This window comes from Onychostoma macrolepis, chromosome 20 (assembly GCF_012432095.1).
Source record: "Onychostoma macrolepis isolate SWU-2019 chromosome 20, ASM1243209v1, whole genome shotgun sequence".
NCBI classification, from domain to species: Eukaryota; Metazoa; Chordata; class Actinopteri; order Cypriniformes; family Cyprinidae; genus Onychostoma; species Onychostoma macrolepis.
This window is the reverse complement of record NC_081174.1, coordinates 16,699,035-16,716,357: the sequence shown is the minus strand read 5'-3', so window position 1 is coordinate 16,716,357 and position 17,323 is coordinate 16,699,035. Positions and strand designations below refer to the sequence as shown.

At 35.4% G+C, this 17,323-nt stretch overlaps 1 protein-coding gene across 3 annotated transcripts in view; it reads right to left on the bottom strand.

The window, feature by feature from the left end:
* Positions 1 to 17,323, bottom strand: part of syne1a (spectrin repeat containing, nuclear envelope 1a) — a 147,269-nt gene that overhangs the window by 121,321 nt on the left and 8,625 nt on the right. For all 3 annotated transcript variants that reach the window (XM_058755665.1, XM_058755666.1, XM_058755667.1), the window contains exons 2-4: positions 8,631 to 8,692; positions 1,542 to 1,637; positions 888 to 971 (exon numbers count right to left, since the gene is read on the bottom strand). In XM_058755665.1, coding sequence (XP_058611648.1) covers positions 888 to 971; positions 1,542 to 1,637; positions 8,631 to 8,692 — 242 coding nt within the window. The remainder of the gene's footprint in view (positions 1 to 887; positions 972 to 1,541; positions 1,638 to 8,630; positions 8,693 to 17,323) is intronic.

Genomic DNA, 17,323 nt, shown 5'->3' with positions numbered 1-17,323 from the left:
GATTTGGTGCTCAAGAAACATTTATTAGTAGTAGTAGTAGTAATGTTGAAAACAGTTGTGCTGCTTACATTTTTTTACAAAACTGTGATAATTTATTTCAGGGTTCTATGATGAACAGAAACATTACTTAAAAAACGAAATTTATTTGAAACGAAAATCTTTTGTAACATTATAAATGTTGTTACTGTCATTTTTAATTAATTTAATTATTTAATTGATTGAATTTATCTTTGCTTAATTAAAATATTCAAATATATACAATTTTAAATATATGCACACAAACACACACAGAAACATATATGTATATATATATTTGTTTGTTTTTTTTCTTTGTTTTTTTTTTGTGTGTGTGCATGTATTTTGTATTGTATTGTCTGTTATAATGCCCTTTTCACAATAGGGTAATAATTTAGGGATTTATTTTGTGAAAATGCCTGGCTGACTGTACATTAATTAGTCCATTTGTTCAGCTTTGGCAACCACAGACAGAGAGACTGTATGTGGAAAGCTCAGCGCCACATGTGAGGCACCAGAGACAGATTTATTTTAAGTTAACTCAGGACTAAACCTCAACAAGGAGAATGATTTCAGTCTGACGTGTCAACATCCCCTCATAAATCTATTCTGAGCCATGTAGCATGTTCTAATTAATCCATAAATCCTTCATTTGTCGGTGATTTGAATGAAACAATTTCTCAGTTAGAATGAGAATTAAACATGAAATGAAGAACGGGGTTTTCCTTCTCTTTGTCTCTTGTGAGACAGTGTTGTAAAGCAAGAGAGCAGTATCAGAGCAGAGCGGGGAAGAGGTTGTGTAGGTCAGACTGAGTGGTTATGACCTGGAGCTGTACACCTGAGCAAAGTACTCTGGGAATGGACTGCCTTACCCTCCTGCCCTCCAGAAACTTCAGTGCTCTTCCCACGTTAGCAACCCAGTGGATCCTCCTCAGCTTGCGGCCCTGTTCACATGGCTGTCAGATGGGAGAAGACAGTGGAAAATGTAAACACCCAGCAAGGAACGGGGAGAAAGATATGAAAACAAACAGAAAGAGAGAGCAAGAAAGCAGACGAGCAGGATAGTTATATATAAATAATACAGAGAAACAGAGAATACAAAGATGAGACCAAATAGATTGCAAGAGAGAAAAGTAAAAAAGAAAAGTAAAAAAGAAAAGAAAAAAATCAAAGGGCCATGTGCCACTTGCTATATTGATTGTTACAGCACTGCAAAGACCTGAGGCACCACTAGCCTTATGGGATTGTTCACTGAGAGTGTGGGTATTCATATGTGTGTGTGTGTGAGTAAGTGAGCGCTAATAATGTGCGGTGAACACACTGTTTTTTTTGGTAATATAGTCTTGTATTGTTTGCTACCATTTAAAAACAATTTAAAAACAATGTTCATTCTATATTACAGAAATTTAAATCTAACTGGGACAATGATGCTTGATACCGTAAAAGTCATTTGTACAGCTGTTAAGTAACTTTGAATAACAAAGGAAAATTAAATACCAAAACAACCAAAAGTGCATTTTTCTTACCAGTTTGTGACCAGACAGGACTTCAAGAAGAGCTAACAACATCACTCCATCTTTCACATCTTCAAAGAGATCAGAGACCACTAAAGGAGGATTACGCTGGGGAGGGAAAACAATCCAGTGATGATTTGACATTTTACTTCAAACTATTTAGACATCTATAATGTTCAACAGACAGACAGAACAATAGACAGAGAGAATGACAGATAGAAGGACAGAAAAAACAGCAGAGATAGAATGATCCAACAGAAAGAATGATAGATAGAACAAAACAGAACGATAGAATAATAGATAGAATGACAGATAGAATGAAAAAATGATAGATAAAGCGACAGACAGAAAGAATGACAGACAGATAGAATGATAGAATGACTGATGGAATGAAACATAGAACAAAAGATAGAATGAAAAAATCATAGAACAATAGATAGAATGAAAAAATTATAGAACAATAGATAGAAAGATAATTAGAATGACAGACGGATAGAACGATAGAATGACTAATGGAACGAAAGGTTATAGAACAAAAATTATAGAAAAATTATAGAACAGACAGATACAACAATAGACAGATAGAATAACAGAATTATAGAATTATAGATAGATAGATAGATAGATAGATAGATAGATAGATAGATAGATAGATAGATAGATAGATAGATAGATAGATAGATAGATAGATAGATAGATAGATAGATAGATAGATAGATAGATAGAACAATTGAATATTAGAATGTTAAATAAAATTATACATGGATAGATATAACGACAGACAGATAGAACGATAGAACGATAGAACGATAGATAGATAGATAGATAGATAGATAGATAGATAGATAGATAGATAGATAGATAGATAGATAGATAGATAGATAGACAGATAGATAGATAGATAGATAGATAGATAGATAGATAGATAGATAGATAGAACAATTGAATATTAGAATGCTAAATAAAATGATTGATGATAGATAGAACAATAGAGCGATAGATAGAACGATAAAACGATAGATAGAACGATAAAACGATAGATAGATAGAACAATTGAATATTAGAATGCTAAATAAAATTATACATGGATAGATATAACGACAGACAAATAGAACGATAGAACGATAGACAGACAGATAGATAGATAGATAGATAGATAGATAGATAGATAGATAGATAGATAGATAGATAGATAGATAGATAGATAGATAGATAGATAGATAGATAGATAGATAGATAGATAGATAGATAGATAGATGTGACGTGAGTTTGAATGAGCTTTACAGATTAAATCCAGTGAATATTAGTGTTGTCAGGCAGTGACAGTCGTGAGTTTAAGAAGCATCTGAAAAGCCTGAGTAAAAGTGCTGATTCTGGAGACGACACAGTCTGACCCGATGAAGCCCCTCCACTAATCCATCCACACAGCCTCTCTTTACCCGGACGACACATCTAGGATTTCTCTTAAGACAGCAGTCACATGACTGGGATTTGGAGAGGAAAGCAGCCGGGTGGCAAAGTCATTCATGAGGAGATTAATATGAAACAGTGAAAGTGAGTGTGTATGTGTGTGTGTGTGTGTGTGCGTGTGTGAGAGAGAGATGTAGAGGGGGTGGGGACTTATATTTCAAAAACACGGCAAAATAGAGAGAGAAAAAAAGTAGTTTAAGAGTGAAAGTGAACGATTTCAAGAGAAACGGCTGTGGGATGACCTTAATTAGAGGCAGAAAGGGGAAGTGAGTGATGTTTTTAAAAGATTAATTTTTGAAGTATTTTTGAGAGAGCAGGGGGAGGAATTGCTAAGATATTCTAATTAGCTCTAAATAATTCAAAAGCTAATTGGATAAAATCACCTTATAGGATATTACATTAAAACGAGGCACTTTGAGTAATTATGCAACTAATGAAAATAAGAGGAAAAAAACACAAAGGCACAACCAGCAGGGCTTAACAAACTAATTATCTGTGTCTGGTTATTACTGATGGAAATAGATTGTCACGGCAGGCGCTGCTGATGTATTCAGCGGAGTGACAGCGTTTGGCTACGGTAGCTGCATGTTCTGTGCAACCCAATCAAAGTTCATGTGAACATACAAACGCCTGAGGGCCACTCGAACTGTTTTCAATATCAGTCAGAGACCAGAGAGACACTGTTAGGGGGCAGAGACGAGTTCAATTAAGGTTGAGAGTAGGTCACGGCTTAATATCGTACAACTGCACTTTTTAAAATCATGCAATAACATCAAAAATCAGATCTAGATTTATTTGATAGATTTATTTTAATAATGGGGTTCAATCAATATTGGACCCCACTGACTTTCACTGTATGGAAAATCAAATCAAGTACCAAAGTAAAAATAAAATAAAATAAAAATAAAAATAAAATAAAATACAGGTGAGAACAACATAAGAGTGAGTAAAGAGATGACAGTTAAAGTAGGGACATTTTGTTAATAAAATTAAATACTTGACTTTTATATTGTCACTGTAGCCAAAACAAAATATTTTAAAATTTTATTTGAAAAATATTTACTTTGTAGTATGACATTTTCCTACCTACTAGACATACAACAATGAAAAAAATTTTTAGTTCAGAATGATTTGTACAGCCCTTTTAACAGTGAATAAACTTTAACAATCAATATAATTAACTTCATCTTTATTATAATCTACCTCAAAATTAACATTAAATATTGACTGTCCTAAAATACATTTTATATTTGTGTTTCTTTTTCACTCAAACTTTCCATGGACCCTCTAGCATAAATGTGCATCCCCATAAATTATTATGAAAGTACAGAGCTCTTCTAAAGCAACTAAGGAGAAGATTACAGAGAACCGCACAGATTCCTTAACTGAGGGACCGTCTAGAAAGCAGTGGGTGCAGTTTATGAATCTGTGGGTACAAATGACAAAATTGAGGTTGCTGCTTACTAATCTGTGAGCACTGATTGTTAAATTGAGGTTACAGTTTGTGAATCTGTGTGCACTGATTACTGAATTTCATAATACAGAAAGAAACCTGATGTATGTCTAGCGACAAAGCAGGTGCAGGCAGCGGGGTGTCCGGGCGGCTGCTGTGTGCTGCTCACCCATGCTAACTGTCAAACACATGAGAAACGAGCTCATCTTCAATATTGGGCATGCCATAATTAAGCCCTAACCCTGTCTGAGAGGATTTGTCAAAATTGAAATGGAGGTGGCTTCTTACGCATTCCCTTTCTTTCAATCGCACTCCTCTCTCTCTCTCTCTCTCGGTCTCTAGTGGCTAATCAAGTTGAAGCTCTTAGGCAGATTAGCGCTTCAGTCCTGCCTCTCTGATGTCCTTCAAATTTGCAAGCACATGCATGAGTAAAGAGACCCGAGGCACTATGTGTCCTGTGATGGTATCTTTTAATGAATGGTTTGGAGTATGAGGATTTTGGTAAATCTTTTAATGCAATGCTGATCAATTCTGTGGGAATTGATTATTGGGTTGAACCAGGATCTTGGTTTAAGGCTGAGCAGTTGAGCATCTTGTAAGAAGTTTGCACCTTTTCAATTTTATCAGATGTGCACAGCGTGTTCTCTGTGAGTTAAAGAAACAGTTCACCCTAAAATGAATCATGTAGTTCCGAATCAGTTTGAATTGCTTTTGCACGTAGAACACAAAAGGAGAAATTTTGAAAGCATGTACCTTGTCCATACAATTACACTGAAAAAGGACGAGAGGTTTCAAGCCTAAAACATAAATTTATTAATTAGTAAATTTGTGGTCCATACACTTTTATAATAAATTTAAGCGTGCTATGTTTCAAGTCTACCAAAGTCATATCTTCAAATGAGAAACAAACCGAAATTATTCACTAACAATCTTCCCCTCCAGTGAACTCCAGTGAGTTCCAGAGACTGATTCATATACGAATCATTCAGAATGGTTCTTTGAACTGGATCAACTGAATTATTAAAAAGATCTGGCTCAAATGAATGATTCTTTCATGAAACCACTATCCATTCATTTTCCTCTTGTGTTCCACAGTTCCAAAAAATCCTGTTTGAAATTAGATTAAAGAGAAAAAAGAGACAGTATTTTCATTTTTGGACAACATAGCCAATGGTAATAATAAGCATATATTCCTATATATGAGGAGTGAGATACAGCCATAACGCAGGAACATGTTCAAATGTTAATGCTTCACTGAATACTGCAAACTCTGCAAAGCACAGTAATATGAAAACCTTCCAGTGGGCATTTATGTTCTGTCAACATACAAAAGGCTGTAAGGCCTCAATGCAACATCTCCATCACTCACTACTAGTGAAACTGACTAACAGACCTAATTTAGTCTGTACACCTAATTACATTTCATTATCTATCATGGACCTGTGGGCGTATTCTCTAATACTCTATTGATACTTCTATAAAGGAATGAGAGGAGCGATAGAAGCGGTGTGTAATTCTCATTCTGTGTTATCAGGATTATCATACACATGCTAGGAATTAATCCGAAGCCTTTGGGCTATGAATTATGGAGCTGGAAAATCACTGCAGATGATTTGCATTAGCGATTTGGTGGAGGGCTAGAGAGATATTTTGACCAGAAACACCTGAAACCCAAATGTAAACCTGCTTGAAACAGTGATCACTAAAATAACACATACAGTTTCTCTTCAGTCTAAAATCATCCTGTCAACAATATAAGAGTCACACTGATTTCCTGCTATTTGGCACATGCATTCTCAAACTTCTCCCTCAAATACTTGAGAGTGCTGTCACCAAGGCAACATCATTCAGCAGCAGGATGAGGTTAAAGGGCAACAGCAAAGAAGTGGGAACAGCAGGTGCCAGGGATGGCGTGGTGATATTCGGCTATTGAACAAATGATTTGGATTTACAAGATACAATGAATGTAATTGATTCTGACAGATGTAGAACCAGTTCAAATAGTTCTCTATTTGCAATTTTAATTAGACGATCTCCATTTCTGTCCTTCCTGCACAAACATTTCATTAAAAATGTCTCGTCTATTGAAGCAATAGGATCATGTCACATCTCTTTCATACAATAGGATTGCAGGTCCAAGTTAATACGTATACGGCAAGGTTTTATTTTCATCTCTTCAATGCAGTCCACTGAAAGCAACATCTTGATTTGATCCAGATAAAATTTTCTTTTATAATTTTGCCTTTAATAAACTATCACAGAAAAAAAATTATTCACAAATTTATCTCAATTTAAATTTAATTAATTTAACAAATAATACAATTTATATAAAATTAAAAATGTTGGCAACTAACTGAAATACATAAGTTTAAGATGTAAAATGACTAAAAATGAAATAAAAATAAATTACAGCTAAATAATATATTATTTTAAAATATATTTAAAAATATGTAAAAGTTTGGGATCAGTAAGATTCAGTAAGAAGTTTCCTATGCTCATCAAGACTGCATTTATTTAATAAAAAATACAGAAAAACTGTGAAATATTATTGCAATTTAAAACAACAGTTTTCTATTTTAATATACTTTAAAATATAATTTATTCCTGTGAAGCAGAGCTGAATTTCCTGCATCATAACTCCAGTCTACAGTGTCACATGATCCTTCAGAAATCATTCTAACATGCTGATTTATAATCAATGTTGCAAACAGTTTTTTGGGACCTGTGATATTTTTTTCCAGGATTCTTTGATAAACAAAAAGTTAAAAAGAAGTGTTTATTCAAAATAGAAATGTTGTGTTACAATATACACTACTATTAAAAGTTTAGGGTCAGTAAATGTTTTTCTTTTTTTAAGAAATTAATACTTTTATTCAGCAAAGATGTGTAAAACGGATAAAAAGTGATAGTAAAGACTTACATTGTTAGAAAAGATTTCTGTTTTGAATAAATGCTGTTCTTTTTACAGCATGTTTGTACATACTAAACAAATAATACTAAAACAACACTACAGCATAAAAACAAAGGCTAAACAAAATTATGTACTAGAATTTAATGTAAACTATATCTGCCTATACAGAGTGTTTATACACCAGAAAGCATCTATCCATGCAGTAGCTGTTTAAAAAGGAGCGGAAACACTAAACTTGAGGATTCCTGTCAGAGAAGTAATCAAAGCATGAACTAATTCATAAGACTGTCATCTTGAAGCACACTGATGCTGTGAATCTCACTGCCAACTCTAACTGACAGGTCCTATATGTCCATGACAGATGGTAATGAGCAAACAGATAAATAAATAACGGCTAGGGAGCATACGAACGTCAAATCTTCTGCGGTTAACATTTTACGCTGAAGAGGCACTGGTGTGCAACCTAATACAAAATGCCACGTCAAGATGTATTCCCCACAGATTGATATTTCAAATGAATTTCCTGCTCCTCGTCACAGAAGATTAGCCAAGTCAGGTCTTGGTGATCATACTGGAATTATCTGGAGTGGCGGCTAATTAAAAAAATGGCTTGACCAGTCACTCTTTACACACAAATCAATAAGCCATCAAGCTATTATTACATGCATATCATGGGGCCAAATGCTTGTGTGCTGTTTGTCATGCAAATTTATACAAGCACCTGTCATTGGGTAAGCTTTTAATAATGTCCCTATTGTGATAATAGAAATTTTAATGATTTAACTGAATATTTTGGGTTCAATACAAGTTAAGATCAACTGGCAGCACTTGTGACAATATGCTGATTAAAAAAACATATATATTGTAATTTTAAGCCTTCTTTTCTTAAAAAGTTTTTAAATGTAATGTAAATTGTAAATTCCTGTTCTGTTAAGTCCAAGAAGCAGTTTTATTGTAAGTACAATATTACACAAGACTGTGACACAGCATCTTTTTCATTACATAATGCTGTACTGTTGCATAGCTGTCTATAGGTAAATCCTGTCAGCAGACTGACTGTACCCTGGTAGAATGAGGCACAGTAATTTAAAGAGGAGATTAAAGTGTATGTTCAAGTTGGACCTGGACTGGTGCCACCAGTCTTGTGACAGATTAATTCTGCACTTTAGAGAGAAGTGGATATAACAGGCTTCAGATGCTTTTTTTTTTCTCTCACACATGAATGGATGTACGTTGGTTCAGAAATCTCACACATGACTCGGCTCACCTTTGCTAGATGAGAGTTGATCCATTTTGTGAATGTTCGCTTCTGCACAGCTTCCTGCTCATCTAAAGGAAAAACAAAACACACCAGAATCCTGATTAACAAAACTGATCTTAAATCTTAAACAAAACATGAGACACTACTATATGACCCATCAAGAATCACAATAAAAGCCAGTTCTTTTTTATTTTGACTAGGGATGCACGATATTGGAATTTTGCCGATAACCGATATACCGATATTTTTCAACTCATTTTGGCTCATATTTCCGATAGCCGATGCCGATACTGATATAATTCCTTTTGTTTGGAAAAAACACCAAGTCTCTCCTGTGCAGAAATTATAAGCAAATTATTATTAATTTTGGTTAGTTTTTAACAAGAACTTTTTTGTTTGAATTAAATAAACAACAATGAAGTTCTTTTAGAATGACAGTACATCAAAGATTTGAAAATAACTATAAATAACCTATTTTCAATCGCTGCAATTTTTTTCAGAAAGATGCAGTGGTAAACTTAAAATTTTATTTTAAGATTTAACATTTGTAAATGGTCTAAAGCAAGAGTTGTAAAGATTCTGAAAATCTTTTATATCTTCTGACTCACAGCCTGTATGTACGTATGGAGACATGGCAATGTTTACGCGGCACGATGCAACGCGACGCGTAAAAAGACCGTATGAGTCATTATAATCAGTAATTATGTCCTCTCTGACTACGTTTACATGGACATCAGTAATCTAATTATTTACCTTATTCTGAATAAGACAATATTATGATTAAGGTGTTTACATGAGTTGCTTTTAGAATAATCCTTTCATGTTCCTGTTTTACATGATTTAGTACATAGATCGATTAATGGCATGCGTCATTACGTCACCACGCGACGCTATCCGACGTCTCCTCCAGAATTTCAAGTATAAACATAGTTCGTCTTTGTGATGATGCCATATACAGTTTTGGGTGTTTCATTTTTAATTTTATGAAAGCTTCATGTGCAGTTAATTATTTGTACGTGCATACAGACGACGGCAGTGTTGAAGCTCTTTTATTTGCCGTCAAACGGTTGATCGCTGCCGTGTGTGTATCCTGTCGCAAAATGCGGCGAAAAGTCCTACACGACAGTAATAGTATGATTAAGGTGTTTACATGTCTGTACTTCAATAATGCGACTAAAATAGGAGTACTCCACATGTCTTAATTCGATTTGTGTTTACTTCGATTATGACTTTAGCCGGATTAAGGTAATCAAAAATCTCTGTTTACATGATAGACTCTTAATCAGAATATTGTCTTAATCGTATTAAAATCGGAGTATTGATGTCCATGTAAACATACGGACTGAATGCAACAAATGCCTCGTTTATAATGGGATTTATTGTTTTAGTCTCACGCTTGAGGTATTCAGCCAATCACAAAGCACTGGATAGCTGGCCAATCAGACTACGCCTCGCTTCTTAGAACCATAGACATAATATACGTAGACGCCTCATAGACTGACGCTGCCTATTGGAGCTGACGTACAGTGCGGCTGCCATCTTGGATGGGTCTCCAATTTCTACTGAGGAATGTGTATCCCCAACTACAATAATCATAACTCCCCGAATTTTTACCGGATTTTCACACGGTTTGGTTTGTTACAAATGGCAAAGATTTAGTTATGATACAGGACGCTGTCACACATTGAAAAATACGTGCTTTCATGCTAAAATACTTTGTATTATGCTCTTTAACAAAGACATATGGTAGGCTATGGCATATTGATAAATGCATAAATTAATGAATTTTATATTTTAATAAAGAAACAAGTTTGATTGTTCATTTGAATTTATTTCTCTCTCTCTCTCTCGCACACACTCACACACACTCACTCACTCACTCACACACACACGTGAAAAGAACTTAAAATAATAGTGGAAACAACTTAAAATATGCCATAATGTTTGCTCATAAAGGTAAGAGTAATACATCATTCGGAACTGTAAAGGGTCTACTTTTATTTGAGTGCATTCACAATATCAAAAAAATGTTGTGCTTTTATTAAAATAAACAGGAAAACAGAGGATGCGCTTGCCGTCTCGTCTTGAATAGGAGCGCTTCACAATGATGAACCGAAACTCAACGAATTGAGTCACAAAATATGATAAATATATCTATAGAAATCTTTAAATTACTACTTTAAAACAAAATAATTCAAATCGAAAACAAAAACTCTTTCATTATGTAATCCGTAAAGATGCATTTCTCTCTAAAGGCACGTCCAATGAGGAGATGGCGAGTCATTTTTCATCACAGTCTAAAATATAAAAATAAGGAAAAGCCTAAAACAGGCGCGATTATATTTTTACGTTGCTCTGCTCTTAATTCCTTAACATTTAAAGGATTTTCTGCAACGTAATTTTGTCTGCATGATATGTGAATCCTTTATTAGCCTATTTTTTAATCCATGCAGCAAAATGCTTTAAAAACAGCTTTACAAATTACTTTATTGCATTCCAGATGATTTTAAAGAACTTTAAAACTTTAGTCTTTAGAACTTTAGTCTGAGCGCTCATGGTACGCACAGTGCGTACAGCTGTGCACCCTGCAGGCGCCACTGACCACAAATGACACAAGCATGAAATGATGGTTCTCAGTTCCTAATTGGGTTTCTGCAATGTGCTCCCCGAGTAAGAACACATCCTCTGAAGGTTGAAGAACAGAAAAAAACAGCAAGAGAAAATGAGAGAGAGTACCAGTTCCTGCCATAATAATGTTACACGTAAGTAAAGTTAGTTAAGATGACATAATATTATAAACGGTAAAATAACCAAAATTATTGTTCAATCTTATTTGTGAAAGGTAATCCCACGCGATCTGGTATCTGCGCGGGTTATTGCAACAGTAAACTGCACAAAATACGGGCATAAATTGCTCGCTCTCCGTTGACTCCGGTGCTAGCGTAGAGTGAGGAGACCCAACCAATATGGCGGCGACGCTGGATTACCTTCCAGCATGTCATGAGGTGTCTACGTATATTACATCTATGCTTAGAACAATGAGCTTTGTAAAAATCGACGCGTTTCAGAAAGGTGGAGCATAGAGGAGCAACAACAATGTACAGTATGTGGAAAATAATGTGTTTTTTGAACCTTAAACCGCATAAACACATGGCATTACACCAAATACACAAAATAATGTTCATATGCAACAGTCTAAATATTATTTGTGTTTGCTTTCATTTTATTAGAAGTAGGCCAACAGCGCCCCCTACGAAATTAAGACTCCTTACTGAGCGGACATTAGGACCCGGGGGAGGCTGCAGCTGCAAGTGCTATTACTGTTTACTCTATCACACCGAACATGTCATTCTGTATGTGCTTTCTAAATGCAGCATCCAAAACAGTGAATCTAATCATCATTCAGGCAAAACTTTGCTTCAAGAATGAGCAACACTGCTGACTGATCTAATCGCTAGCACACCCTGAGCACATGAGAGTTAATGTATTCCTCTTATTGGCAAGATATATCGGCATAATTTTTCATATCGGGCCGATGCCGATATTTACATTTAAAGCCATTATCGGCCGATTCCGATATTGGTCCGATAATATCGTGCATCCCTAATTTTGACTGTTCATTTTGACCAAAATATATGTATATTTTCTTTCAAAATACACTGAATATGTTTTGAAAAACATTTCTATATTTAGTTATTGGCTCTATAATATATAAAATGAACTGCTAAATAACACAATGTCGTGTGTTTCTCTAGAAGAAAATTACTTATACATTAATTAACTGTACACTAAATATACATAACCTTTTTCATTCTCATGTGAGCAACATATTTTAAATGTTATACATAGTTATACACAGCACAAAAATAATTAATTTTTTTTATTAAAATTAAGTTTAGACCATTTAGATGTAATAAATAATAATAATACATTCATAATGCATTATGGTTTTTAGAGTCCAGTGATTTTTATCATGGGTTAAGAATATAGGTTATGAATATTGGCATTTTTCAGTCATAAAACATCTAAACATAAAAATAACATGTATCATATTGGTTCAAAACAATAATACTTAAATACAGCCAAAAAATGTATAGACACATTAAGTGGGACCCCTCATAACAAGGCCCAGAAAAACACTGAATTTGAGGGTCGCCGTGACATTTACTTAAATCTTCTGAGCAATTAAAAAACACAGAAATTAGTTTTGTAATTTTTTAAAGAGCAGACACAACAGAATAAACCATTTGTCTGAGGAGATAAGGTAAACCCAAGGTTTACCCAATTTTTACAAGCTCACTCACAACAATATTTCCTACTGTATCCTGTAAGCAGATGAAAGCAGCATAAACATGTCAATCTCGAAACAAAAGATCCAGCCCTGATTTCTGAACTGCAAGGTGACAGTAATATCCTTTCCCCTAACAGTTATATCAGCAAGAGATGACAACTGATGCAGAGCCAACATCTTTAATGAAAGCACTGTCTGATGGATTACACTGAAGCCGGTCACTATGTCACACACCGCCTGTGTGTGTGTGCGCGTTTTTGTGACAAATGAGGACATAAATTTGTATAATGACAAAGGTGTGACATAGGTATTACAAGGAGAAGGTGACTTTTCAGGACATTACCCCATGTCCCCACTTTTCAAAACGCTTATAAATCACACAGAATGGAGTGTATTGAAAATCTGAAATAGCACAAGTTTCCTGTAAGGGGTAGGTTTAGGTGTAGGGCAATAGCACATACAGTTTGTACAGTATAAAAACCATTATGCCTGTGGGATGTCCCCACTTTTCACAAAAACGAACATGCGTGTGTGTAAGAAGGGGACCAGGCTCATGCATAATGCAGACCACATGTGCCACTGTCATTTGTGCTAAAAATCTAGTATTTTGTGAATTAATAGTTCGATCAAGTCTGTTTCAGAGCTAAAGCAATCAAATATTGATGAGAAGAGGAGTATGATAGATGGCAACAGAAAAGATTTGCAGCTGCATTGGTGTGTGTGTGTTAGAGAGAGACAGAGTGTGCCCAGCCCACCATCATAAGGACAGGGTGACTTTGAGCGGGAAACACAGATGCAAACTCACTGTATGTGCATCTGACACATATACACCCACAAAACATCCCCACTGCACCAATATAACAATAACCAGGCATCTTTTTTCAAATTCTTAATTAAATTTCCAAAATAACCACGATTAATCAACACTTCCTTGACTGTCTCTCTTGCACAGTCAGAAATGATCCACAGCACATCCAAGAACCTGCTGAGCTCCCCTACAGATGACTGTCATTGCCAAAAATCGAAGTTATAAACAAAACAAAGATTACTGGAGAACGTTTTACACGAAAATGCTATTTCATTCTTTCGAACTCAGAATTTCACTATTAATTCAATGTTATTAGCTGTTTCTTTGTAATTAATTGTGAAATTAACTACCAATTTCTAACTGAAAATTATTTACTTTTTTTTTTTTACTGCATAGAAGCACAAAAACAGTCAGATATTCTGTCAAATATGCAAAGTATTTCATATAAAATGTGCAAATCACTTAGAAGCACATGTCCATCATTGACACCAGATGCATTCGTAAATCTCTTACCATGCAGGTGTCGAGAAACCCCTTGCACTAAGTTGAGGGATGTGCCAGACTTCTTTTTGGCAGCTATATCCTCCCATCGTCTTGGCACCTTGCCCTTGACATCCATACCCAGAATGCCTTTGTGATCCTAAGTTCATGAAGAGCACATCCACCTGTGATGGTCAAAGGTCAACTACTCTTGACCTTCCTCTTGAGGAGCTTTTGATGTTGCTTGTCAATACAGAGGAAGACCTTCATGTGCCTCTTCTTTAGATTCCCTATCTCACCATACAACGTAAGTAATCAGAATGAAAAACTGTCTATGTCCTTCCAACGTAATAGAAGAAAGTGGGAATGTGTGCATGTGTGCAGCACCGGTCTCAACATCCTTCTGTCTTTACACTCTCTGCAGGAACGATTCCTCTTGTAACTCCAGCCAATCGTTTGTATGGGAATGTGTGACGTCATCACAGATCTGAGCGTATGACGGGAGGGGGAGTGGTGTGCGTGTATGTGTTGTGAGTCACATAGCCTGCCAGTACGCACACTCTTTAAAGACCGAACCGGGCAGGACGTGCTCGGCACTGAAATTCCCCAAGATCAGCTGAATTTTCTCTCTCCTCCCACTCCATGTATTGGATTCTAGGGTTTAGGAAAAGCCACTGGCCTGAGCTGATTAACTTTGCCTGAAAACACTGCTCGATCTGATTTAGCGCTCCCAGCGGCTTTATAAAGCTCCTAGAACAGCCCTCCACTGCTAAATGTATTATTGAGACGCAACGGGGCCTTTTATGTCACATTGTGCTATAAACAAACAAGCTGTATCGCTGGGTTTGTAATATCCATGAAATTAATATTTTAGAATGAAATACAGGTTGTATCTTGGCTTGAGATGTATGAAAGAAATATTTTATAGAAGAGTGAAAACTAGCCCCACTCCATTGTTGCAGGTTTTGAAAATAAAGATAAGAGAAAATGGAAAAGCCTGGGGAAAATGATAATCTTTAAAATTATGATAGTTTCATTAATCACGGGTATAATTTTCTCCTTTATTCGTCTCCTCCCAAAAGGGTTTTTAATGATGGAAGTCATTAATATCAAATGGCTCCTGTCATATGCTATCAGTCTCCACTTATCTTCACTTCTCAAGCCTTGAATCTGTCCTGCAAAATCTTTAATGAAAATCTCTCTCTGACAGGTATATGCATGTATTTATTTTATATAATTATTATAAAATTTAGAATGAAGCAGTAAAGCAGTTGCAGTAAACATGTCAGTATATGTGTGGTCTGCTACATGTATTTATATATTTTTAGTGGCTAATGTTCTCTGCTGACAGAAGATTTGACTTGGTAAGGAATTAATATATATATGTGTGTATATATTTATTGTACTGTACACATATATTGATATGGAGCCAGCAATGCTTTGCTGTGGACGTGACTAGTCTCTGTCCATGGTACTGAACTAAACTCTGGGTTTGCACTGAGAAAAACCCATCATCACTCCATCAAAACAAAAGAAAACAAGCCCGGAAAACAAGAATAGCATATTTGAATACTGTAAAACTGAGAATAAAAGATATTTATCCATATTTATATACGATACAGCCAAGTCATATCTGGAGGTGATGCTATAGTAGCCCCTTTAAGGCTAAAGAACACATGAGAGAGACAAAAGACAGCATTTTAGAAAGGCATTCATTCTCAACATGGGATTCTGAGTTATTAAAAGACGGTTGTGTGAAGGCTGAGGGCTATTCTGGACTAAAGATCTGCAGAGGTTAGAGTACAAACAGATGCTGGGTTAGTGTGCCTAATACCTGAGGCTATCCAGCTAACCTCATGGGTCCCCCTTTCTAATGCTCGAAAAAGACAGACTCCATGTACAGAAAGAAAGAAAGAACGAAAGAAAGAAAGAAAGAAAGAGAGAGAGAGAGAAAGAAAAGGCATTACACCACCTAGTGGTGTGCTTAAGAACTCAAATATACATTGTTATATTGTTGTTGAGGCTTCAGTGTAGAGGAAGCTGTGCAGCCTCACTAACTGTAAATGTAGCACTCTCTACCTGGTGATTTCCCAAGAGACATTTTTATTCTATGCTTGGCAATGAATTTCCTTTTTGTTATTTATGAATGTACACATAATAATTGACTAAAGAAAACGTGCCTCTTAACCCTTCTGTGCGGTATTCATCATTTAATTGTAGTTCTATTTTTAAATTTGAACAGGATGCAATTTTAATTCTTAAGTTATTCAAATGAACTGAAATTAAAAAGTGTCTCAAGACAAAGAAAGTTTGTCAAGATAAACATCGAATGATCATTGTTTATATGACTTACAGTAAATTTTTCATCATTTTATTATATCAGTGCATTTCATGAATATTTTTTAGAACCTGCTGAATTTATTTACATTCCACTTCCTGTAGATTGTGAATTCCACTCTAATTCCAAAACACTGAGTTGAAAGAGAGTTTAAATTCTGAATTTCACACAATCACTTACCACACTTACAATCACAGGTTTCAAAATATACATCTATGGATCTCCATTTGACTCCTAAAAGACCTACTTTTAGATGTACATGACCTATTTTTAACAATGTAAAACTGGGAAAAGTAATTAGAATTAAATCACAAATAACCCTAAACTGTTTTATTCCATCACACGTGTAGTGAATCAAGTCTCTCTTTTCCATCAATGCCCAATTCCACCCGTCACTACAGCAACAACTCTTTCTACACATATGGCCATTATTTATATCTCTGGCCGGTGAGTGTGGCTATTAGCACTTCACTCTCACTGAAAACAGAAGTCTTGAGAGCGTCTCCCCTCCCGCGCTTATCCATTCAGACATCTGAATCTTTCAAATGCGAATAATTCTACATCGGCTCCAACCCCTAATGCTGCCAAATTAGCATTACTAATTACAGTCCAAAGACACAAATGATTTTATGAATAACTCAAGATGATTATTATAAGGGAACTTCCTCTCCTGTGGTTTCAGATAATTTGTGCTCTTGACAAGACAGATGTGTACACAATACACCTCAAATTTGGACAATGTCTAGACGTATTCAATGAAATAAAGAAAAATCGCTTCAAAA